The sequence below is a fragment of the Cygnus olor genome, chromosome 26 (genome assembly GCF_009769625.2).
Source record: "Cygnus olor isolate bCygOlo1 chromosome 26, bCygOlo1.pri.v2, whole genome shotgun sequence".
In the NCBI taxonomy this organism is placed as follows: Eukaryota; Metazoa; Chordata; class Aves; order Anseriformes; family Anatidae; genus Cygnus; species Cygnus olor.
In genome coordinates, this window is record NC_049194.1 from 1,720,183 (window position 1) to 1,747,190 (window position 27,008).

Sequence of the window (27,008 nt, forward strand, 5' to 3'; positions counted from 1 at the left end):
CTTCTCCAGCTTGTATCCGATGGAGGTGACAGGTACACAGTGCCATACGGACAGCTGTCTACGTGATTCAGGCAGTTAAGGGGAAGAACACCACTTCTTACTTAAGCAACAAGTCTATTTGAAATCTTCTCCTAAGGAATAATTCAAATTGCCCTGTCAAAACCAGTAAGCTCACATGAGGAAGGCAAAGCAGACTCCCTATGGGGAACATACCGACTTTAACAAGGACAATCGAATCAAAATATTATCTTGCTCGTTGTAATGTTTAAGCAACGGGACAACCATCCTCTTTTTCCCTTTCTAAACATTTAACTCTTCCTGAGAAGCCATCGCCTCTCCACTCTCCCACTTACATATCCCCTTTAGTCCCTTCAAGCCCGTGTGCAGCCAGTCAGCAATAATAAGCTAACCCATTTTCACAAAAAGCAAGAAGAAATAGTTCTTAGCAGATGTTAAACTTACGAATCAACTTGTAACGAACTGCACAATGAACTGCAAGGAATTATTCAGGTTTGGATTTACTCAGTTTTGAAAGGAAAGTCAGTTTCACAAATACTGCCTTGTCTTTTCCATCATAGGATCTCAGTCCCTCTCTGCTTCGTGTGTGTTGTTATCCCCAGCTAGAGCTGAGCAAACAGAAAGGTAAATGCTTATTTTACAGAATAGTAGATATTTTTAGACTAGATCACAGTTCAGAAAAAGCAGATGACATTAACTGCTCAGAGATGGGAAGCAACTCCGCTGACAGGTGAGGAGAGGAGGAACAAGAGAACTGTAAAAACCGAGAAATACGATTTTGGTGAAAAGGCAGGTTTTCGTTGCCAGCTCATAAGCCAAAGGATATTTGTCTTCCATGCTTATCCACAGAGAGAGGGCGTCGGTGTGGGGATCCGAGGCGATTCCTGTCCCGGTACACTCTGTCCACCAGCCCGTGATGCCGAGTTGTCCTGCTTGTGTCCAACCCAGATGACTGAAAGGGAGTCTGAGAGACACGCAGAAAGTCACAAGCAGAAAAATACATGCACGAGCCGTCTGCCAGAACTTACTTATGTTGTATTAAAGCTTCTATTATTTTAAGCAATAAAACCCAGGAAAGACATGGACGAACGTAACCACGTACATTTTTTTCTCCATTTTCACTACAGCCATGGAAAGCAATTACCAAGGCTATCTCTTCCAGACAGAGATTAGAGACAAGTGGAGGCAGACTGCACCAGATCTGCCCCTCATAAATCAGCACGGCTCTCCAACCTTTGTATCTCTGAAATACCAGAAGTGATTGTGACAGGGAGCCTACTGACAACTGCTGTTTACATTCCCTTGGTGTAGCATGCAGCATGCATCCAGAAGGAACATGCTGACAACCAGAGCTTGAACTACAAGGGCAGGAGATGCAGGAAGAAGATGCACAGAGGTCCTAACAGTCACCTGAAGCTTTTAAGGAACACGCCGCTTTCTCTCACCCCTCCTTTCAGCATCATTATTTTAAGGGGACACTGACAAAATTCAGGAAAAAAAAAAAAAGAAAAAAAGAAAAGCAGTTTCCTTCCTCCTTTGTCTGGAAAAAGTTAGAGCATTGGGTATTTTTGTGATTTTTATTTTGTTCAGGTTGTGCAGTAAACCGAGGTGGATCAATTCCCTCTCAATCTTATCAGCACCTATGTCTTGAGAGTGTTTACTTGTCAGCAACCCATTTCAGAGAACAAGATGCCACGGAAAGCACAAAGATGAATTCCCAGGCTAATCTGGAAAGTTTCTGCATGTTCAAAAGCCCTTCCCAGAGCATACCTGCAGGGGGGAAAAAGGAAGTACCGAATGGTCAGCCTCTACACACACTTCAACAGCAATATATGGGCCTCGAGGGAAAAAAGCTACACAGCCTTCCACTCCTTGCCAATGTGAACAGCTTTGCTGAGTCCCTCAACACCATCTGCTTGGAAATCCAAAATTTCCTCCTCCATTCAGGTGCTGCACGTGGCAAATGCACTGTCCTGTCTGCCAAGCCATGAAGCCATCTGGCTTCCACATTAAAAAAAAAATTAAAGTGTCCAGCTTTGGTTATTTTAAATGATCTTTTCTAAAAAGAAATTTGGCATTAATTTTGAAATCTTTTGTTTGTAATAACTCCTTATAGCACCTTTTGACTTTCCTTTTTTTTTTAAGCTAATGTTAGCTTCTTTTCTCTCTATGCATACACAATCTGTGTTAGTATAAATGGGTACAAAGTGGCTGTGATGTTTATTTTCTTGCTCAAGGGCCAACACTTTATACGCAGCAGAATATTGCTTTACTCAACATGTCACTAGCAGGAGAGCACAGTGACTTTTTACTGTGTTCCTGCCTGTTAAGATCACGGTGTTCTGCTTCAGCAAGCATGAGTTCTTTTGCACGAAGCCTTCGAAACCTCAAGTCAGAGCATCTGAATTTTGGGTAATCTAAATTAAAACACGTTGGTTTAATCTCTGCTACAAGTACTAAACAACAATCTAGTTCTATTGAACTGGCACCACACAGAACTGAAAATGTTCATAATTCCAAACCAAAAAAAAGTCTCAAAATCTTCTTTGTACTGTTGTCACACTGATTCTACCCCAAAAGGCTGAAAAATTTGCAAATTAATACACATGTGCTAGGAAGAGCAACAGGAGAAGCCATTTCCCATGTCATGGTCCCAATCACAACGTTAAAAAAAAGGAAAAGCCACTCAGTAGAACACTAAAAATGCAGAACTCACCTGGAATTTAAAAGGAAGACAATGCACATTAGCATACAGATGAAGTTGAATGCAAAGATAGCTATTTCTTAAGTTTTATGGCACAAGTTGCACATAAAAACTCAACAAAAATCTGATCTGAATGTAACAGTGGCACAAGTAAACATGGACCATGCCCTGTCAGAGACAGAGCTACAATTAACACAGAGGGGAACTTTTGGGAAATGTTGTTCTCTGGCTTTCCAGGAAAAAAAGAAAAAAAAAAAGAAATCTCAAGTGAATCCCTAACTTGCTTGGAAAAAAAATCAGAAAAGACGACAAACACCTGAGAAAACAGGTATCAGCCCCAACAGTTCTGGTTTCTCTCAGCAACCAACACACGAAACTTACTCTGGACCAAACATCAGACAATGTCCCTTTGTTAAATAAGCCCACCCCTGCAGGGCACATGATACTTAGCTATTGCAAACAATTCTGTTAAAAAAAAAAAAAAGGCAAAAAAAAACCAACAGATCTGAACATCAATGTTATTTGGAAAATGAAGAACTAGAACCGTTTCACTTCCTGAAAAATATTCAGGGATTTGAGATCAGAAACAAAACTCCACAAAACATGAAAAAAAAAAAAAGGAAAAAACAAGCTAAATACTCACAGATGGGAAGGAAAAAGCTCAGTGCTCTAAAGCAACCGTGTCCCTTTAAGATTTATCAAGACATTGACTTAAGAAATAAAAACAAGCAAGGTAGATGAGGGGAGAAAGTGAAGAGTGGTACCCACTAACAGCTTACATTTCGGTGCCCCTTGGTGACAAGCAGCATTTGGGTAATCATTCTTCCTTTCCCAATGGAGTTTAACATGCAGGCTAAGTGCACATGCTCAGAGATTGCTTAAATCACAGGCCAAGACAGTGCCAAATAAACCACCGTCTGCAAGAAATTAATCCCCCATAAATCATAAGTAATCACATGACAGACCACAGCAAGTCCGGAGAGTCTGTACAGGAATCATTATGCATGTTTCAAACCGGGATGCATGGCAAAACCTGTATTTATGTGACAGACCATAACTCCTTCGGAGCTGGGACGGTGAATCAGATAAATACTGTGCATACCAGAAAAAGTGTAACGTGTGCTAAAATACGTATCTACCTGGGCAAACAGTACACCAGTCCTAAATACGTATTTGCACAAACCTAAATACTTGTTTACCAAAGAGACAGGAACTGCTCCAAAGGCTTCTGCCAGAGCTCCGTTGTGCTGCAAATGCAAAGAACCAAGATGCTCAGATACTAACCCTCTCACATCCACACAGGCTTCACCTGACCGACACATCATGCAAGTATCTTTTTGGCAATTTCATCATTATTTAGCTTAAACGTGAAAAACCTGGAACGCATTCATCACTGAAACAAATACATGTTTTTATTTTGTTGCTTGTCACCATTTGTTATCTGTAACACTACCAACATTGGATTTTTATTTTTTTTGTGTGTGTGTGAAAGAACACACAAAAAGCTGGAGTTTAAGGACAATTTGTTTCTGTATCCTCCTGTAGTCATTCACAAATTTTTGAATACTCACTTTTGAGCACCCTGTTAGCTTCAGGACTAAAAGGCTCTATATAGCAGCTGTCAGCAATGGCCATCAAGCACAATAATACCAAAATACTATTACTTAAAGAGAACAGTGACTACGAACCCCCTTACCAGAAAAAGACAAAATCTGTGGATCTTGAAAAGACCAAATGCCTGTGAAGTAATCCTAAAGACTTCAAAACATTGTGACCCTCTGCATTGTACTCTCTGAAAACAACCGAATTAAAACAGCCATTTGCTTCTCCTTTTGTACAAGATTCAAGCTCCTAAGAGGAACCACAAATTCAGCTGCCCACATATATGTCAAAAAGCATAGTTAGAAGTCGTCATCAATAGTTTCTCCGTATTTATTAAGCCAGCCTTCAACAGAAAACCACAAACTGAGAAATTTAATTTTTACCACATCCTCACAAGATAAAATGTGTTACTACTCAAACAAAGAAAAATAATACAGAAGTTTTAATTACTTTGCACACCCTACATCAACTAACCATAGAAATCAGGAGTCGCAAAAGTATCCAACATTTAATCCTATCCACTACACAGTATCTTTTGTCCATCACGCTAACACGGAGCAAAACACTTGTATAAAATGTTTGTTTTCTGTTCACAGTGCAACACAACTGGAGTCACAACTACAGCTAGCAGACCCCTGCATTTACTTTTCAGCCAGACCAAAGAAAAGGGACTATTCTGAAAGCTGTTTATTTTCCGTCCCAAGCTCCTTCTTCCCCCCTTAAAAATCCACACGTTATTTCCATGCAACATACACCTTGGCTGTCGTCTTCAACACTTCTACCTACCACCACTTTCTACATCACCCTGTGTTACTTACTTCCACTTTTGCTTTGAGTCTACAGCATCTCTGCAGAAGATTTCATTATGAATCTGGTACCAAAAAAAAAAAAAACAAAAAACCCAACAACAACCAAATTTGCCATGAATAAACACTGACAAAGAAACTGCATTGCCCTTGCTTAGTCTTGACACAAAAGCATCACAACCAAGGCCAAGAGAACTATAAGCTAACACTAAATCTATACGATACCAAAATACACACTCATCCCATACACAACCATGTTCCATTACAAAAGAGCAAAAAATTTTTAAAACCCGGTGGTCTGTTGAGGCCACGGTGTTATGTTCTGAACTGGCAGCTATTTCATGGTCTCCTGGGAGGGAAAAAATAGCATTAACAGAAAGAAACACCCTAATCAAACTCACCTGGAAGGGAAGATCCATGGCACTGTTTCCAATCTGATTCACATTTGGCAGTGACCCACCGTAGTACTGGCCACGACTCTGTCCCAGTTGCAAATATTGGGTTTTCTGCAGCTGTAACTGAAAGAAAACAAGGAGGAAAGTGTAAGGGCAACACAGGTGTTTTTCAGCAGTTTTAACTAACTCAATTATTCACCGTGTCAGTTATCATCGAGAACGGATACCATCCATAAACAGCATGAATTTAACTTCTGTGAGTAGATGTCAATCTTCTGCACAAAGTATGGCTGGCAACCTGCCACATTAAGTCTTGTGTGATAGTGTAAAGTGATGGTAGAAAAATCAACCTTATAGTCAGTAATCATATTCCATTTCCATCAAATAACAACCACGTGAAAGCACATGGTTCTTATGTCACCTGCTATTCTGAACACTGGGACGTTAAAAACCCATGTCAGCCCGATCATAATTCTAATATCAAAATTAACCAGCTGGTCACATGTACAATATACACGCAAGAAAGTCATCTCAGTTTACCGTATTGAGTATATTCTTTAACCAAACATTCACCTTTTTTTTTTTGTTTGTTTGTTTTTTAGCAATCTAGCTAACAGATGTCTGCAGCAAGCTGTAGCTTTCCATCATTGGATAAGTGTTCTTGTTTCTTGCCTCAGGAATAGCCGTTTAGAAAGGGCAGCAATACAGGTTTTCAAGAAAAAAAAAAACAACCACCAACCAAGAAAAAACATCAAGGAATTCCTTTCTGAACAAGTACGCATGAGAATAAATGTGACAGCCAGCAAAGTTTCAATAAATGCTAGTTATCGCCCTTCAGCTCTGAATGACACCTCCCTGCTAAAACATTTGAGGATGTTTTCCCTGTAGTTGTATAAAAAAGCATGCAAGAGAGAAAGTTGATTCTTTTCCACTCGAACTAGAACCTGTCATTGTCATCTCTTTCACAAGACTCTACTGTCTCAACAGCTCATTAAGAAGAGCTAGGGTTTTTGATTATACTGTTCACTATTGATCTTTCTTAATTTTTTTGGTGTTGTAGTACCATATTTAAAATAATTTCTCATTAAACTCTGCGACGCTCCCAACCCAAGACACCTCCATTTAATACTATGCTGCCACCAAAGCTGTATTTTACAGCGATAAAGGAGAATCTGGAACCATCTGAACACAACAATCCCACTCCCAGGGATGCATCTTCCAAGGCCTCAAGAAACTACAATTAAAGTAGCAAAGAAATGAGCTTACATAAGTCCCTCTCCTCCCACTGTGGAGGAGTACGTATTTTATAATGTATGTTGTTCCTCACTAGATGTCAACTGGCTCGTTTTGCACTCTGAAATGCAAGAACATTCCTAGATTGGTAGCAAAGGATTGTTTAAAGACTAAATGTTCAGCTCTTGGCCTAGATGCAGGTCGGTTGCTAAGGCACTGTAATGTGTACATCAACAAATCTGGTTTAGTTTCATTCAAATAGATCCTAAAGCCTTTGCCTTGCAATGCCAGAGTTTTGAAGAGCAAAGTTCGGAAAAATACTAGAAAATGCGGCATCCCCCAAACTGGATGTTTACACGTTTTTTTTCTCTACACTTTCTTGAAGCAAAGGAAGTGGCAGGATGGAAACAAGTGGCCCTGCCTCTACAGCTTTACCACAAAGACTCTGAGGTTGAACAGAGATGTTTCCAGCAAGGCGAAGAAGAGCGAGCACTTCTGGTGTTGACAACACGATCTAAGCGGAGTCCTCTGGTAAAGGAGCAATAGGAAGAGCAGCAATGCCGGGCAGTGCTGACAGGGAAGATGCCACCACATGTAGTGGTGCCACCAAGAGAGGACAAAGCAAAGGGACTGGGCCGCTGGGACATGGCGACGTCCTCGCTGAGGAAACGAGATCGCCCTGAGGAAAACAGCGCACACAAAACCAGCGCTACAAAAGCAACTCTTATACCCTTTATTCACAGGGCCTCTCCTTGAAGACACCGACTTCCAAGCCTACAGGCTCTCACTTTGTCTGCGGGACTGAGTTAATCCAAACACTACAAGATGGCTCTTGGAGCCGAGGCCCCTCACTGCAATGGGCGCTCTCAAAGGCCTCTGCTGTCCGGGCAGGGCACCGGCTACAAAGCGGTTGATGTTTTCTTCTTCACAAAAGGACGGATAAATCCCCTCGGCCTGCAGACTTATAAAATATTCACAGTTCTCTGTACCAAACGGCTCAGAAAAATCCCACCTAAAAAGCCAGAAACGGTCCCTCCGCCTTTCTTCTGACACACAATTACACGACGGCACTCTCTAAGCGACACAAGAAATTAGAGCAGCGCTCCGCGCTGGTATCGCTTAATGAGTCACAGCCCCTCTAGCTCATAGCTGCAGATCACTAAAAGCACAACATCAGAACTAGCTGTGCTTTTTGCCTGGCCTCTACATATGTTTTTGTTGTTAAAAAAAAAAAAAAAGGCTTGCTTGGGATTTGTGCCAAATGTTGAAGTAAGTACTTCAACAGGTGTTGGTTTCTTTTAAAGAACCTACTATAAGACACCCTGGGGGGGGGTTGCTTTATGTTTTTTTAATGTTTTAGCCTTCCCCCGTATATACCTACCTCAAAGCATAATGTAATAGGGAGGTCACGACCATTTGTCTTTCCACTGCAGTTAAATGTGGAAATGAGGAAACACAAGAGATCGAGAACTAAAGCGGCACTTGAAAATGAGCTCGTTAAATGGCTTTGGTGTATCATTAATTTCACTAACGCTCCCTTCAATAAACAGTTTGGGAGATCCATGCCAAAACCAAGAAAAGCGATTGCTCATTACTGCTATCGTATATCATTGCACCGGCACAAGGATCTGCGTTTGTTCCTCTCGTCAGCCTCGTGCCCCTGAACGGCGAGCAGCCCCCAGGCCCCGCCGCGCGTAGGAGACCGCCGACGGCCGCCTCTCAGATCAAGAGCAAGTAGAGCAGGCCACTCTCTGAGCTCCTTCCACCATCAGCTTTTTAGTTGGTAAGAAATAATCTTTTAAATACTGCAAAATTAGACCTTACCATCATTCCGACCCAAGATCTCAAGCAAAATCCTGTCAAGTCTTTCAAAGCAGAGGATCGGCAAAACCTCTGCAAATTTCACAGTTAGGCTCTGAGGCAACTCAGGAGTCTCGAGCCTGACTAAGGGGACCTGTTCATGAAGAAAAACAGCACTGAAAATGAAAATCGACATTGGTTGTGACCAAAATGAACACTTCCTCCTTTTTCTATAAGGATACCTTATGAAGTAAATGGAGTATACTGCACAATTTGGGATCTGGGGGGATTAGGCTTGAAGAGAGGGAGTGCGGGGTTTTATTCAAAACAAGTTAAAAAAAAAAGGAGCCTTTTCTTAATAGAAAAGAATCATATTACTCTTAAAATCTTAAGAAGTCTCATGACAACTCTAGCTTTATCTCCCGGGGTTAGATTCGATTAGAGACAACTCACTTTCTATATGAATTTCAATAGTGAAGTACAATAAGGAATTACTCAGTGCTTACCAAATATATTAATTTCTTGAACCATGAGAACTTAGTGAACTTACGCTACAGCTTTTCCATCTATATATTATGCGTCCAAGATAATAACTGCTTGACAGTTGAAAATTATTGCTAAATATTCCAGTTCTTTCCTGAGACAGCCTTTGCTAAGGAAAAAGCCTTTGCTTGTTAAACTATTTTATTTCTGCTTGGCATTCCCGTTCAGAAAAAATGTTTCCCAGACGACAGATCCTAACCGATCCTGTAATTTCCCTCCACCAGCATTTCTCTTCCGCTACTTTAAAAAAAAAATGAAGTTTTAAGTCAAAAATAAATTTAGAGCTATTTTGTCATTTAAACAAAATACTTTTGCATAAGCAGTTTTCTAGTACAGCTGAAGTTGTTCCCCAAATAAAAAGTAGACACACCATGGGTTCAAAAGATCTGAAATTATATTAAAACCGATAAATAATATCTGCAAAGGTGACAGAATAACAATCTGCAAGGCAGGATCAGCTTCTTTACAGCAAAGAAGAAAGGAATAGTTACCTTTCCATGCAGCAATTAGGAATTTGTAAGCAGCAACGTTCCTAACTCAGCTAACAGCAGAGTAACATTACAGGATCTTACTCAAGCTAACAGAGCTGGACACGTAATGTTTTGGTAAGAAATCAAAAATATTGCATTTAACACAATTACTGACTTGCTCTAATCACTAATGATGCAACAAGCTTCCAGATATTAGCTTTTATGGGAATCCATTTGTATGAAGTACCTCATTGTTTCCGTTTAAATTGGGCTAAAGTTTGCTGGATGTACACCTGTGTGTGTAGGAAGACTCACACCATACAGAAAAAAAAAAGGGAGGGGGGGGGACATGTCCCTAAAAGCATATCCAGTTCTCCTACAGATTTCCTATGTGTCCAAAAACATGCAGGTGGGAATCAATGGAAGCATTTATTAAAATTGAACACATCACCTTCTCTAAATTCTTCCCAAACAGCAAATCTGACACCAGAATTAAGTGAATCAAAATCCACTCTAACCATTTCTTTTAAAATGCCCTTTTTTATACATGAAGATTTAACTCCCATAAGTATAATAAAAGGGCGTAGCGTCCTTTTGACGAAATTAAAAAAAACACTAAGATATCTGATGAATACAGGAAGTAAGATTTCATGATAACTGTTCTGTTGCTGGTTTGCAATTTCCATACGAAGCTTTCTTATAAATTTAAGCTTTTCACTTTAGAAAGCTCTCTCTTTAGCCTGTTGAAGCTAATAAGCAGCAAAACAAGTGCAGATTAAAATTAGAAATGTATTATTATAGCTTAATTGGAAATTACATTCCGTTTAAAGGATTAACTCGAAGTTTTAAAGGCTGTATTAGAGGCAAATCCTGTTGTTAAAATCAGCCCAAAGTTTGCCAGTCGGACACATGTGAACATTTTCAGGAATGATTTCTCCTAAGGCAGAAGCAGGAAGTGCCGCAGAAAAGAATGTGCAGGTGCCTGGAGATTTTAGGCCAGCTGGGATTGATTTGGCGTCCCCGTTAATATGTCACTGCTATTTTCTGATCCCTCATTCCCTAGGAATGAATTCACAGCCCAGCTCGCGGTAGAAGGGTCCACCTCAGTGAAGAAGCACTTAGATTACCATGCTCGGCATCATTGCAGAACAGCCACAGACCAGCGGCAGAGACCCCCGTGCCCCCTCGCCCACGGAAGCAGACTTTTCAGACCATGCAGGCAGCGCAGTGAGAAACTTTCCAGGTCAAGTGTGCTCGCTCTTCCTCCTCCGTGTGCAAGCAGGAGGAAGAAAGCCTCCAGAACTACTAATCTGGCTTCTTTCTCCAGCGTGAAATTAAACATTAAGTTAAACAAACCCTCAAGACAAGTCAGTTACTCAGTGGAATCCCAGGGGAAGTATTTTCTTCAAAGGGAGATTTCTTCCCATTCACAATCCTCATGTTGATAAGAAAAGCAAACACAGCCTTAAAAAGAAAGATCAGTTAACTTCTATTTAATGATTCACAGTTATTGCATTTAGACTTGGTGGCAATATAGCCATTAGCTACAAATCACCTAATTAGCCATCTAACTATTAAATTAAAAAGTTCTTTACATTTGTGTTCAAGTTGCTGAAAACTATCCAACAATTAACTAGGATTAACCAGGCACTCTGACCACCAAAACAGTCTGGGTCCTCCCTCCCGCTCAAACTAACCCTTTTCCTGTTAATATTCTGAAATTTGTACTATAAACCCATTTTTTAGAACTCAGTACTGGCTATCCAATCAATTTCTAAAATAAATACACATCGAAGTAACTGCTCATTTACTAAAACAACTCTTCATAAAAGTTCTCTAGAATGTATTTAATTAAATGAGGAAGGACTCAGAAAGCAATAAAAGAGAACCCTGGTAAGCCGAGAAAATTTAAATGTTAGCCACAATTTCATTAATTACAGCAGGTATTCAGCTGTCAGGCCATCTCCACATCAGCAGACCCAGACACAATCTCATTAAAGCCAGAGACTTAAAATTAATATTAATAATGAGAAGATAGAGAAAGTTATTAGCAGCGAAAAGTTTCATGAGCAACGGAGGACACAGTTTTGTAACGCGAGCGAGCAGATCACGCCACGGGGAACGCAGTCTCGACGCTCTGGCTAATTCTTCCCCAGGAAAGCTGAATAACCTTCCCCTCTCCTTGCACCAGAACTCTCAGGACCTGAAAGACACCTGGTTAAAGAAGCTTAACTAGCAAAAAACCACAGTGGGTTAGCTTGGTTTCTCTCAACTAGCCCACCCCGCAGATGGGCTTTTGATAGTAGAAGGGAAATGGGAGACAAAAGCTCGAGCCCACAAGAGGATGAGTCCAACACCAGGCTACCTCAGCCGCGTGGTCCAACTTCATGCTGTGTTTCAGGGCTGCCTACCGAAGAACACTGATGTCTGAGGACACCTCGTCTTTGCTCTCGTGGCAGCTGGAAGGTATGAAAACGATGAGTCAAAGACCAAGAGAGCAGGGCCTGGCGGTTACAGCAGCCAGGCGTTTGTCTTCTCCCTGCCACCAAAGTCCTCACAACACCGCTGGAGCAACTAAAGCCTTGTTCAGAGACGGTTGCTTTTTTCAGATTACTCAACACAAAATATTGGGGGTCTGGCAGAGATGCTAGCTGGGTCTGAAGGGCTTCTTCTGGACCCGTGCCATGCATAAGGCACTTCAAAAACTGGGTACTGCTTCCCCTGGGGCAGCAGATCTGGCAAACAGGACGCTCCAAACACCAAGTCCTTTTATTCCAAAGCTTGCACCCCAGCTATCTTCCTACAAAATGAGAATAATCACCCTACAAGAAAACCGTAAAGATTATGTTGGTTTTGAACAAGGATTCCTGAACAGCGTACGGCACAGAGCGCTTCCTCGGGGGCTTCATTTTCCTATCAGCAAACCCGAGTTTGAGCGGCGTGCTCCGAGGCCCCGGGCCACGAGCTGAACAGCGCCGATAAGCCCCGATATTGAACAGCCTCCCGGTGAGCTACCGCTATCTGCTTCGTGCTGCACGAGGCAGGGGGCGCAGCCTCGTGGGGGAATTCGTGATAAATTAATTAAAGACCATCATCCTGCTCGTGCACAAAGGGCTGAACGAAGAGTGGGAAGACTTTTGGAACGCTTGACTGTTAAATGTATATAAAGCTTTCATAGCTTAAGCACAACTGATAAGTTAATACTGACTGGTTTTAATCGTGCTGTTGGGTTTTTGACAGTTCATTGCAAATAATTAAGAAGACTTCCATTATTTAGATGTACAGATTAAAATCCACCTACGCATGTTATCTAATAGCTCAATAAGTGGATAAGGAAGAGATGGGTGTCTATTTGCGATTTTAGCCCTTCACTTTCATTTTCCAAGTAATTAAAAATTAGATGATGAATTCTAATAACATTAATTCATTTGAGCATGCATCCATAGAAGCATGTGTACGCAAGGAGTTTCTCCTCAATGCAAAGTATACGTCCTGATGGGCAGGGGAAATAAACCGTGTGATGTGAAACCACTCCTTTTAAACTGTATTTCAGAGCACCTAATGCTACCCTGCCTACCATAAAGATGCAGTATCAGGAAATTACAGTTGAAGTTCTGTGATCAAAGACACTGATTCTCTAGAAAATGGCTTGACCACAGAGCTAGCTTAAAAATATCTAGAATTACACAGAAGTGAGCAGTCTATCAGCGCCTTAAAGCTAATGAATGCTGCAGAAATAAAAAAGGGAACTCTGAAAACTGCATTCTTCTAAAAATCAGAGCACATTTAAATGCGCCTGCTGCGAAGTGAGTGACACTGTTCTTTTCTTTCTGAATAATCAGCCAGGCAGGGCAACAAGGAAAAGCAAACCCGCACACACAGAGTAGCACTGGAGCGGAAAAAGCACAACCAGCTTCTTCACAGCTCTCTGGCTAATGGCGACAAGCTTCACAGATGAATTTGTCAACGAAAAAGAAAAGAGAATCCCTCGCATTTCCCTCTCCTTTGGGCTGTCACAATCAGGAAGAAACTCCATCAAGCCAGCTTTTTAAAACAACTTATTTCCTGCAGTTTCAAGTACTGATCCAAGAGCAGCAGCGGATCCAAATGCACAGCTGTTCCTCCCAGGAAGACTGGTAAAGGAAATGAAGTCTGAAGTTTAGAGGAAAGGTATAATCCACAGTGATAGCAGCTGCTCCATCTGGGTCGCTTGGGATTTAAAATATTCCATCATCAGCTTTATAACACAGTGTTTTGCCATGTTTTTTTGAATTTTAGTATGTTTTTATTGTCATGAAAGTGAAGATTTTAACACTGGCTAGAAACAGACAAGTGCGGACAAGCAGAGCGAAAGTTTCCCTTGTTGCCTCTGCCAATCCTATTTGGCCTTATAATGCTGTTAGTATCCTAGTGCAATAGATATTGCAGAGAAAAGTACTACCAAGCCAAAACAGGAAGCCAAATGTCTACTACAAACTAAGTGAAAATTACCACGAAAAAATCCAGACATATGGTATGAACTGGATTTGAACCCAGGCTTTCAGAACTGCTACATCATTGTTTACTCTTCCATCACCATAACTGTCATTTAAGTCACTTTCAAGTATTTGTTCCATTATCACATCGACATTTCGGGACACAAACAAAAAAACTCTGCAGGCCAGCCCAAACACAGTCGATAATAATAAAAATCTGAGCAAAAAAAATGGATTTTTGCTTCTTTTTTGGGGGAAAAATCTGTTGCAATAAACTGGAATTTAGCAGCCACAAGACAGCAACAGCTTTGTTTTTGCCACACTGAACCAGTTCACAGCAAACTCTTCGCTAGAGGCAGAGCAGCACAGGCTCGGGCTTACCAAACACACAAGACCCAGCACCGCACTGATTTTTATCAGTGGATAGCTACGTACACTGTACACTGTCCAAGGACGGATGGTTTTCCTTTCTCAAAGACTTTAGAAATTAACAAAGAAACGGGAGGTGACATTCAAGGACCAGAACCAAAGGGATTCTGCTACAGCCCGCGAGCAGCCCGGCTCAAACCAACTCTGTACAAGGGCCTGCAGGGACAGGAAGGGGGGGCAGAATCCTGCCCCTCTATCTCACGGAGCCAGAAGGAAACAGGAGCTCTCCCCAGATGCAATCAAAACCCAAACTGAACTCAGAAGGGGTTTTCACCACTAGAGTCATGAAATCCTCTAGTTAGAGGATAGGGGACAGCAAGCTAGCTGTATATAGTATATAAAAGCTGAAGTTAGCTTTTATATACCTGATTGACTTAAAGGTGGCCTGATGTAAAACACAGATGCTGCGATTCCAGTTGCTTACCAGTAACCGCCAGGTCTCTGAGGGGATGCTTCTTCTGGAACACCAGCATGGATCCCTTGGGGCTGCATAAAAACCTCTATAGAGTCCTGAACGATTCTGTGCTTTGAAGAGGAGGTGAAGGAGTAAGTTCTCGTCCCTAGCGTCTATGAGAATGCTAGCCATCTGAGGAAGGTATTCGTACCAGTTTACTTTTGGGACTACCTAAAATCATTTAGTTTTTGCTTTATGTCCAGAAAGCAAAGGACTGCGAGCAGAAGGACCGCTCTCTCTGTGTGTCAGGAGGCATAGTAGTCGTCCTGCTGCAGGCTCTTCCTCCTCGAAAGCCCGTCTCGGCCACCTGGCTGATCTGTGATGCAGGGAGCAGGCGAAAAGCAAATCTGAAAAGATTACACCCGGCCCCAGCCCCCGCAGCCGAGCAGCTCAGGCGCAAAGTGTCACTACTGCAAACCGACTTAAAACAAACTTCTCCCAACTGGTAACTGTAATACCGCTTTGCTAAAAGCATTATAATCCAGTCAAATAAATTTCATTCATAAGAGCTGAAATATATATTGATCAGCAAAGCTTAAACAGGGATCACTTGAGTCCCTGCCAACGAGCAATCACTGCACTTTTAGCACTCCAAGAGAGCCAATTATTACTCATGAGTTCATGATGTTTTCTTCACCTTCCTGTTGAAGAGATTATTTAAGACCTCGAATCACTTAACTGGATTGTTTTGTCCTGTTATGAGTCATCTACAAATTCCAAGGCACCATTCGTGAGCTGAAACCAAGTCCCCAGATTGCCTCAGCTCCAAAACCGGGAGGAAACGAGGCCATAAAAATTACACCCATCCCCGGGCCCCCATCCCCAGGTGTCTTCTAGAATTCATGTGAAAGCGAAAACATCTCACCTCCCTGTGTACCGTCACTATTTAGAAACCACCCCACATCCACATTACACTCCAGAGCAAAAAACCTTTACCCTGTAAATCCAAAGAGACCAAACCAGAATGCTTAAGCGTCGCAGAGAAAAAGCTAGGGGAGAGGGAAGAAGGTAGCATTAATGCTGAATTTCGTTAAATAAATATACGTATATATTTATTTTTTTTGATACAAGCAGAACTTCTAAGAGTGGGACTTGTTTACACATCAGCTGCATTTAACTATCTCCAGAAAACAAACTGTTATGAGCCACTGGATATCTCGTGGTCTGAGGGCACAGAATCAGTCCCAACAAACCTTGCAGAATTTGACTAATGGTAACAATAAAGTTCAATACGCAGGCTGTCACTCTGTGTTTAAAAACACTTTGCTATTTCTGGGGAACAAAGGTTTACTGTTTGAAACTTAGCAGCCACAACTGAGTCGCAAGTAAAAACAGGATACAGCACAAGGAGACTTAAAATAGTGACTATTCTTCAGAGTTCTGCTCTATCACCGGGCGGAGAGCCAAGCTAAGCTACAATATGAACCAAACCTGATTTGCACTGCTTTTAAAAACAAACCGGATCCATATCAGTTCCCAGAGTGCCACCCTCCTTTTCTGAACGGGTTTCAGAGAGAGCAACGCGTGTACGGCGCCGATAATTCGGTGGAATACTGCAAGAGAGGACTCGTACTCGAAACTCATTGATTATTTGATAGCAAAAAGAAATCCTTGCCTTGCTGATGTAGCTAAATCTAGTGCTATGCTCAAAATCTACTTATTTTACTGATGATTATTATTCTTCTAGCAGCGCACTTTAAAGGAAATACTCATTCTGAGTAGGGCAACGCATCTGCTTGCTGACTGACTGGCAACACCTCAGAGGGTGAATGTGTCCAGTCTAACAAAAATGTTCCCAAATTGTACCCACTCCTCCTAGTGAAATGTCTCAAAAAAAATGAGGAAAAAAGCAGAGATGCCCTCATTAAGCAAGATAAAAATAGCTTTTACGTTCCATTTTTTATTTTTAGCGAAAGAATGAAAATTCCGTTATGTAACCCTACAAGTTTTGTAAATTAGAAGACAAACAGGGCATGTTTGGGCTCCTTGGAGTTTGTCAGCTGCACCTAGCCGTGCTCGGGGGGCAGCCACGAGCGCAGCCAGCTCCGGTAGAACCCAAGTGCTGCAGAACAAACCTGAGTCAGCTGCTGCCGAGGCTCCTGTAGGTTCGGGGACTGAGAAAGCCATTTCACCACGACACCGAAAATTCCCACATCCCCAAAATCACCGGGAAACTTCGCAGTCCACCAATTCCTCGCGCTGCTCCTACTGCAGCGCACCCTTAAGCCCTCGTATTAAGGCTCAGGGAACTGCTTATAGCTCCAACGACAGAGCCCCAGACAATCCCCCAGGTATTAAAAAAAGCCTGCCGTTAGAGTCCAAATTCTTCGAACGCAAAATGCTCCCACAATGTAATCATTGCACTGCAGAAGTGAAAAATCTAATTACAATGAGAAGGTCAATAAGACATTTGGATCCGTGTAGGCTGGTGGAAACTTGCTCAATCCGTAAGGTATTATTTTTGCTCTTCCCTCACAAGTGGAAAAACGCCAAAGAAGCCGGGGGAGCAGGGTCTCGTGGACCCCGGACTGAAAACCCACAATGAGGACAGTCACCACGTGTTGCACCTGCAGACAGAACGAGGGAAAAGCCAGCTCCCCCTCCAATAATTAGCATCCACCATGAACATGACCGACACAGGACTGCAAGGAAAGGAAAAAGGTGAAAAGGCAATGTATTAATCACAGTCCTCCCTTTTGCCACAGGTTTTTTTCCCCATAACCCAGCTTACAGTTGTCAGAACACTGCGTAAGGACTCCATAACGAGAGAGGAAAACTCTTCTGCACCGCTACAGGATGCTGCTTCCACCACGAGGTGTCCAAAGAGCACCGAGCACAGAAAAGCGTCACAAACAGCAGACATACACCTGGAGTTGAGAACCGTCATTATCTGCCTGAAAATACACGGATTTTGGGAAATCATCCCCAATTCCCTCCCTTTGAAACCTTGGCCAGTCAAGGAAAATAATTCTAACATAGGAAGTAATAGTTGGGTGTCAAAATTAATTGAAAATTCATCTAAAAGAACTGCAGCCTGCCATCAACACATCGTACTGGTACATGGTGACATGCAGCTCTACTAAAAACCACGACCGAGTGGTCCAGCAAGGGACAGGACTAACTTGCAAAAAAAGGAAAATAGGTATTTTGAGGAAAATGTGCCCGTAAAATACAGGCTTTTACACCAGGAAGGATCATCAGTGCTGCAGAATTGTTACTGCAGCCTGAGGTTGGAACGCTTCTGCTGCATTATTTAAGACCCAGTTTTTGTGGGTGTGTGGCGTTGTTGTTGTTTGATTGCAAAGGATTGTTCTGGTACAAGGGGAAGAATTTGCAGTTCCTGGGAAATAATTTGCAAAACAAAACTATTATCAACGCTCAGCTACAACTTTATGATTTATAAAGTAGCAATGAGATCATACGAAAACATCGCTGGTTGACAAACACGCACTTCTGCAAAGCTCGTTTGGCTCGACAAGTGCCAGAGGAGATCTTGACAGAAATCGTATTCCTGGATATCATTTACACAGCACTAAACATCCTATGCAAATCATCTGACACAAATCAAAGCAGCATTTTAAATATTAACTCCTACACACTATCATATACGCAGATCTTAGCTAATGAGTTAATAAATACTTACACTTTGGCTGCCACCTCCAGTTTACACCAAAGCCCTTGGGACTGCATTTTTTTTGTTGAAATTGAAGTAGTTTAGACCAAAAGAAAAAAAAGGGAAGCAGCACCGAGGTCGCAACTTCTTGCTGTCACAAAATGAACACTGCTGCAAGCTTATGTTCGCAAAAAAAATCCACCAGATTTTGACAGTTTGCTTCTTTTCACCCACTTACTCCAAGCCTGTCAGCTACCATATATCCTCGGCTACAAAGCAACAGCTACTGCAGCACATTTACAGGAACGCTAGGGTAAAGCTCCAGCCATCACAACTAGAAATGCTCTTTGAAAAAGGAAAATACGTCTATTTTTTTTAAAAGGTATGGTATCCCATTCGCTGCAAAGCGCCCTGAGGTATCCTTGAGTTACAGATGGCGCATCAGGTACAAAAATATTGATGGCACAGATCATTAGGGACTGATGAACGCCTTCATGGAAACTGACAACGCTGCTGTAATTCAGCCCAAGAACACGCTCCTTGGCAATTAGAGGCAAAAACCAGAAAACTAAGACAAATATTTAGCCTTTAAGCTCTTTTGTTTAAATCCCCATTGATCGTGTTTGAGAAAACGTCCGCTTTTTGCCAAATCATTCCATTACTGCCCCGGTGCAGGCGCCCAGCAGCGCTCAGTGGTTTCGTACCGCGCGTCGAGCGAGAGCTGGAGGCAGCGGGGCTGGAGCTCACCTCGAAGCCTGGGCTCGTTGCTGGGTTTAACGTGGGTCCGCTGCCTACCAGGACGGTAAGGGAATCCCAGCTGAAGTCATTGGCATCATAAATCGATCAGAGACCAGGAAACAAGTCGGTCTGTTTAGCGCTTGACGAACTGCAGGTTAAAGCAGGCGCCTTCCCAGCTATCACAGGGAATCCAAGGTGGTCAGGGAAGTAAAACGAAGTTTGCATGGTAGAAAAAAAATTCAAGTGAAACTGAAGGAAGTTTGCACCTAGACCAAATTAGCACTGCAATCAGGTTTTAGTGTAACCTATTCCTGAAAAATGCTTGAGGGATTCCTGAGGTACAGGTCTGTGGTCCACTCCCCAACACTTACTGGGGACAAGGCTCATTTTCCTCTGCCACTCTGCGGATGCCAGCAGGTAACGCAGATTAATACAGAACCGACTCCTGTTGACTGAGCTTTTTGCTCCTGTAGGTTTCTAACTCCTGCCTTTGCAACTATACCTCAAAGCCACCAACACCACGTACCTCTACTTGTAAACGCAGGACCTAAAAAAACAAAAAAATCAAAATCAGTAGCCAGACCTAAAACTTCTCAGGATCTTGACTGTAAGCAGAGCTCACCTCTGCAAGAACAGCTTTGCAGATGTGGAGTTCGCTCTGAGGAAAACCCCAGATCACCCTCCAATAGCTGGGAGAGCTGACCGCACGTAGCTCTGAGAACAATACGTTCTTACAAAGTTCTCACAAAATTTCTTACAAATTCGTTCATACTCATACAAAACGACTAACTTCTATAAATGTAAATTTCTGCAAATATTCTCCACGGCTGAAGCTAAAGAAAACTCCGAACTGCAGCAGGCTGAGCAGAGCTCCGCCCGTTCATCCGGTGAGCTACAACCAACATAGTGACATACATCAGCTGTACAGTTACAGCCCCACGTGCCAGCGGACCGTCCGTAACTTTGCTGGATCATTAGAGCAGAGGGAGCTGGCCGCGGCACAGAAAGGCTCTGTCTGCGAGCAGGAGCGAGCAGCTGTAATGCACGTTAATGATGAATAATCAAAAAGTCGGCGTCTCCTTAGAAAAACAACACAACAAACCCCGACGTGGTTTACAAGCAGCAATACTACGCTGCTGAGAGAAGCACGCGAGTTGGGCAGCGTGGCACATCACACGGCGACTCGCTCTGTTTACCTTGGACAGCTCAGGCCAGCAGCGAGCGGCTGCAGGAGCACAGAGACCCTTTGTGCCCCCGCGGGCAGCTCATCTCTACCTTTTCACCCATTTTCACTCTGATTCCTGCGCAGAATTACCGAGGCCGCACCGCCATTTCAGGACGCGCGGTTGAGACCGGCAGCACCCCGGGGTGGGCTGGGGGGTGGGGGGAGACCCCCGTGCCCCATTTCTTGGTCCGGGCACGGCGGGCGCAGGGTCTGAACCCTCCGCTGGGGCAGCAGCGACAGAAAAGCAGTGCACAGAGCTCCAAGTCCAACGTTTCTGTTTCAAGAGGAACTCACAACACGACTGACTTGAACAAAACCACTTCCAGCTGAAAGCGCTGAGCTCCTGCTTGGAGGGCTGAGAACCGATTTGATGCATTTCTTTAATATCTTTCAGTCATATGAAAACGCTATCAGGCAGCCAGGAATTTCTTTTTTTTTTTTTTTAAATCAAATTATTAAATAAAACATCCTGAAGACATCAGGAATCACCGTGACACCGTCTCACTATCGTGAGCGTTTATCATTTTTAAAACTGCAGATCAGCGTTCCCGATTTAAGTAAGCTTTTAAATACTGTTTTGCATACTAGCTACATCTAATGAAGATCTGTGGATTTTGATCTCTGCTGCAGCAAGCAGAAGCAGGTAAACAAATAACCGCTTCACACTTAAGTATTAATTTTATTAGGGAGGTGCGTGCCTATGTGCATGTATGAATACAAACTGGGGGCTGTTTTTACTCTATTTTCTTTTTATTTCACTGCAGCTAAATGGCCACCAGTGGATAGCTATGCTATTTTGTTCTGTTTAAGCTTGAAAAAAAATACTTAAAACTGGACCTTTATATTTAAAATACTCAAGTTGAAAATATTTAAAACGTGAATGCGAAATACTTTTCACTTCACGCAGTTTTCAATACCTTGAAAAGCAACGTGGGCACACACAACTTCTGACGACAGCTAAAAAGACGCAGGCAGCCCCTGCCACAGCACCACCACAGACTGACAACGCGCTGAGCTAAGGACTTGGGAGCAGAGAAAATGAATTTTGCATCACTGAGGAATACTGGCTATTACCAGAGGTCCTCTTCTGAGAGGTGCCATAAGCAGCAGTTCACTGAAACACCTTCCTCAAGTTGCCTGCGCGGGGCCCACGTGCACGTGAAGGTGTGTAAGCAGTGTTGGAATTGCGCAGAATGCATCCCAACATCGTCGCTCACCTCATTTCTTTTCCTCCCTGTTTTCGCTGTGGTACCATCACTGTCAGCCCAGCGCTCCAGCCGGAGCTCCAACTTTTGGGGTTTAGGGGTTTGGGGGGGGTCTTCTTTTCAAGGTAACACTGCAAAGTCCATAAGAGGGAGCTCAAACACAGCTCCAGCTGAAATCCCTCAAAAGTAAGTGACTTTAACAACATGTATTTTAAATAAATAAATAAGTAATCAGCCCTGGAAACCTGAGAACGTTTCTGACCGAACAAAAACTGCCTCTGAAATGCAGGTGACAAGCTTTAAAAACTTAAATCCTTCAAACGCCATCTGAAGAGCCCAGCAGTATCTGTGTCATCTTGCACATTATTGTTTCGTTAATTGCAATTTTAAAAGGCAGCAGCAGCAGCGATCACCACCGGGCTGTGTTACAACAGAAACTGAGAGTAGGCCCTGGTAAACAACTCATCCCCAAGGCAGAAATCGGTGCGGTTCTAGAATTTCACGCTTTACATGAAAAAAAAAGGAAAGGAGCAGAACCACAAGCAAAATACCGGAGTCACACAGAACAAACTCCCCCTCTTCTCACCCACTTTGTTACTATGGGACTGGCAGAAATCTCTGGATTATAAACACGAAGGTCCCACTCACAAGACAATTAAGCAGATCCAGTGCTTCTATCAGCCACCCACCTCCAAGGCTCTTTGCAAGCTCTGTGTCTCCCAGAACAGCTAAAACGCGTTTTGCATCGGGCAGCTGAAAGACAGGACTCTGCTGCTCCTGAAAACAGGGGGATGCTTTGGAAACCCAAGCGATTTAATTTGCAAAGGGATTTTTTTTTTTTTTTGCCAACTGCAATATACAAGCAAAGGGTGAATATCACACGCTGCTTTGTCCTGGGAAAAAAAAAAAACCACACATAACATAAAGATCTCAGATGGGCTGAGCAGCACAAATAGGTGGAAGATTACCAAGTCCCAAAGCAGGCTCAGAAACAGCATGGGAACGCACCAGAAATGGTGGAACAGTAGTTCCCTGCCTCTGCTGTGACCAGTAACTAACAATAAAACAGACAAGATGGTAAACATTGCAAAAAGACAATTACTAATAATGAAAAGGCAGCAGAAATTTTGGGCTGCTTCCACAAACTGAGTAACGCATTTTCGAACTGACAGCAAAGCGCTGGTTGCCAAATGAAAATGAGAGCAAACGGCAAAGTTGTGCTTAACCCCTTTTTGCTTTTATACTGTATTTTAAACACAGATGAAATCATGGAATTTAGAAGAAAAAGTCTACAAAGGAGACATTTTACTCAGCTGTTTGGTCAGTGTTTCCATCACTTCAGTACCCAGAATCCTCAGACAACTTATTCAGCTTGGGTCCTTTCCTCAATACCAGGTTCTTGAAAATAAAATGGGTTTGCATCTGCAAACCCTGGATTAGGAACGCTCAGATCTGGGAGAAACCAAACTGGGATTCTTACTTACGGACGTCCTTATCTCGCAGAAGGAGAATGCCAAACACAAGAGCTAACTGAAGGACCATCTCTAATCGCAGGCTTCAAGAACTCTCTCAAGAATATCCAGCTCTCCAGTGGTAGCCAAGGACTGGCCACCAAAAGGCAATAAAACAGGGCATGGAGCTACACAGGCATAACAGAGGTTCAAGGAACAAGAAGACTCCAGTGACTGCCAACATCTCTAACCTGTCCTCGCCATGCTCTCAGCTAACTCCAGCAGCAGCTCCAGCACAGCATCCTGCGTGAGACATCAACAAATAGTTCAGCACGCGCAGCTCCGACCCGCACCTTTCCGAGCCGGGGCTGACAGCAGCAGCGTGCCTTTGTTTTACACCCGACCAGCAGCAGCACCAAGTCAAAACAAATATTTACCCTACCCTGACACAGAGGAATAAAAGGTTTTACTGCGAACCCGACTGTGCGCTCTCTTGTTCCCCTTCAGCCACAAACAAGGTTGTAAATTTTCCTTAAACAGTTAAAAGAGAAACGAAAACGTTGACACAAGCAGGTGAGAGGAGAACGGCGCAGAAAAGCTCGGATACCCGGGGATGTGAACCAGAAAACGCAGCCGGTGCTTGGCAAACGCCTTCCTTCTGCCGTTAGCTCCTGCGGCCGGGCTTTGCGGAGCTGGCAGGAACCACGGAGGGTTCGGAAGGGCAGCAGCGTGCGCCCAGGAGGGACAGGAGGCGACACTCGGTCCTGCAGCTCCCGGGGGTGCTGAGGGCCCAGGGCTGGGGCTGAGCGCCCGGGGATGCTCCGGCAGCCCTCAGGGTGGGCAAGGCTCAGGGCCATGGTGTGGGGGCGAGCAAATGGACCCCGCCAGAACCGAGCCTGGGAAGGGGTGAGGGATGGGGACCTCCTCCCTTAGAGCCCCCCCTCAGAACCAGGCCTGGCAAGGGGCGAGGGACACGAACACCCCCGTTAGAGCTCCCCTCAGAGCCAGGCCTGGAAAGGGGTTAAGGATGGGGACCCCTCAGCTCAGAGAGGGACCTGGAAAGGCATGAGGGACACGGACACCCCCCCTCAAAGACGGGCCTGGCAAGGGCTGAGGGATGGGGACACCCCTCAGAGCCGGGCCTGACAAGGAATAAGGGATGGGGGCCACCCCCTCAGAGCCAGGCCTGAGAAAGGCTGAGGGATGGAGACCCCCCCCCCAAAGCCAGGCCTGTCCCAGGGGCCCCCAGCTCCCTCAGAACCAGGCCTGGCAAGGTGTGAGGGCTGGGGACCCCCCCCCCTTAGAGCCGGGCCTGGCAAGGGGCGAAGGACGGGGACCCCCCCCGCTCCGAGAGGGACCTGGAAAGGGGTGAGGGGGCCCTAACAGCCCCCCCCCCCCCCAGGCGCCACACGCGGGCCTCGAGCGGGCCCTGCCGCACCTCGCAGCCCCCCCTCAGCCCACCCCCGACCCCCACGACCCCCCCCTCAGCCCCGTCCCCTGCGGATGGGGGCTGCGGGGGGGGGGGGGGGGCGCTGCCCCCCGCCCCGACCCGAGGCCTCCGCCCGCCCCCACCAGGGGGCGCTGCCCCCGCCCCGCCCGCTGCCGCTGCCCCCGGCCCGGGGGGGGGGGGGGCTCGGTGAGGGGAAGGAGGGAGACGAGGAGAGGGGGGGGGGCGCCGCCCTTCCTCCCCCCTTCACCCTCCTCATCCTCCTCATCCTCAGTGTGTCCCCCCCCCCCTCCGCCCTCCCGTCACCACCGGGGGCTCCCTCAGCCCCCCCCCCCCCCCCCGGCGCCTCCTCACCCGGTGGGCGCGGGTGAGGCTCAGGTCCTTCATGACCTCCTCGAAGGCCGCCGTCTCCTCGGCCTGCTTCTGGTTGTGCAGGGCGATCTTCTCGCTGAATTTCCGCGGGTTGTTCGACGCCGCCATCTTCCCCCGTCCGCATCCCCCTCCCCGCGCCGGACGGGGGGGGGGGGAGGGCGGGAGGGCGGGGGGGGGGAGGAGGGAGGGCGGCGCGCGTGCGCGGCGCGGCAAGGGGGGGGGGAGGCTCGCAAGGCGCGTGCGCGGAGCGGGGAGGGAGGGGGCGGTGAGGGGGCGGAGGGGCGCGTGCGCGGAGAGGGTGGGAGGGGGAGGGAGGGTGCGGCGCGTGCGCGGAGGGTTGAAAGGGAGGGGAGGGGGGAGCGGGGCGCATGCGCGGTGGGGGCTCGGGGCGCTGAGGCGGCGGCGGGGCTGCGCGCGCTGGGGGCGCGTTCGCCCCGCATGGCCCCGGGACGGCTCCGGGCTCGGAGGGTTGGGGGTGGGTGAAGTAAATGCGGCCCGGTGTCGGCCCGTGAAGTGGGAGATCCTGAAGTGAGAAATAAATTCGGGATTTTGGAAAAGCCATGCGTTTTTTAAGCAATAAAATAAAAATCCCTATTTTACATTTTCTTCACTATGTTATGGAGAGGGTGCTTGGCTTGGGTCTTCCCACCTTGACAAAACAAAGGCAGGAGAATTGCCTGAGCGAAGCAGTTCTCGGTGCATCACACAGAGCAGGAACAACCCTGCAGGGTTACAAAGAGGATTCCTATGCCCTCTTCATAGAATCTTAGAATTATTAAGGTTGGAAAACACCTCCAAGATCATCTGGTCCAACCATCCGTCACCCAACCACCAATGTCACCCACTAAAACATGTCCCTAAGCACCAGGTCCAACCTTTCCTTGAACACCCCCAGGAACAGTCCACTTTCCCATGCTCAGATGCAGCAGTGTGTGACAAAGGGGAAAACAAAAGCCTCCAAATTCATTAGCGTTCATTCTTTTAAGATAAGCAACAGTTCCTACTCTAATCGCTGCCTCGTGGTTGCTAAGATGAAGCCAGGTCGCTAAGGTGAAGCCAGAAGAGAAGCCATACCTGTACAATGGAAATTTGGTACCAAGACACCAATGAAAGTACTATTTCTGGCAAAGGTTTAGGAATCATCAAAGGCTCATGTTTTCGCGGACCATTTCGGTGTGATGTACAGCCAAGCAGAAGATGCTACCGCAGTTCCGAACCGCACAGAAGGGTGCATTCTTCCCCCGCAAGCACGTTTTCCCTGCCAAATTCCTCCGAGCACACCCAGCTTCACCTGCTGCCCTGTCCTGTGGCAGGAACCCCAACTCCACGCCACCAGCACCGGGCTTATTTCTCCGCCGAGGAGGCAGGGCCTTGGCCGGCAGAGCCCGCAGCACGGGTGGGACGCGGCGTTTCTGTCAGGAGGACGGGAGGACAGGCAGCGATGACCCCGCTGGGCTGGGAGCGGGCAGTTCCAGGAGCACGGCCGTTTCGAAACACGAGCTTAGGCTGCTAAGCCATTGATTCCAGCTGTGTTAACATCAAACTGGTGCAAAGTACTGTGATATGCAAGACACACGCATTAAGCGGTAATAAATCCTGGTGATACTGTTTCCCAACGCCCACACACTGCCCTTTACACTTTCTTTTTTTATGAAGCAATGGAGATAAAGTGGGCACTCCCCTTTTTTGGCGCATCACTCTGCCCCTGAACAGCGCTTACCCTTGTAACCCAATCCTGTAATGGTTGAACTACCAGAGCAAAGAAATTAGACACTGCTCTCACTTCCACTCTCGACCATCTCTGTGGCCTTGTTTTAGTCAGTTTACCAGTCATTTATAAGCACTTCCTGCCCACGTAAAAATAAGAGATTATAATTATCCACCACTGCTGTTGGAGATGGATGGATGAAACTCAATTCAGCAACTGTCAGGAGAAGTATTAGCAGCAAAGTCACGTTCTACCCTCAACGCTAGTTGCCAGCTTGCACTTAGAGTTTATAATGTGGTAAGAGATAGCATCGCAGAAAG

The 27,008-nt window shown here is 45.2% G+C and overlaps 1 protein-coding gene across 4 annotated transcripts in view; it reads right to left on the reverse strand.

Moving 5' to 3' along the window:
- Positions 1–25,145, reverse strand: part of CRTC1 (CREB regulated transcription coactivator 1) — a 53,001-nt gene extending 27,856 nt beyond the window's left edge. For 2 of the 4 annotated variants that reach the window (XM_040537252.1, XM_040537251.1), the window contains exons 1-4: positions 24,963–25,145; positions 5,532–5,648; positions 845–982; positions 1–62 (exon numbers count right to left, since the gene is read on the reverse strand). In XM_040537252.1, coding sequence (XP_040393186.1) covers positions 1–62; positions 845–982; positions 5,532–5,648; positions 24,963–25,088 — 443 coding nt within the window. In that variant the 5' untranslated portion in view covers positions 25,089–25,145. Of the gene's footprint in view, positions 63–844; positions 983–3,921; positions 3,970–5,531; positions 5,649–24,962 lie in introns of all 4 variants that reach the window. The other 2 variants (XM_040537255.1, XM_040537254.1) reach the window with 2 other exon arrangements.
- Positions 25,146–27,008: the final 1,863 nt, after the last annotated feature.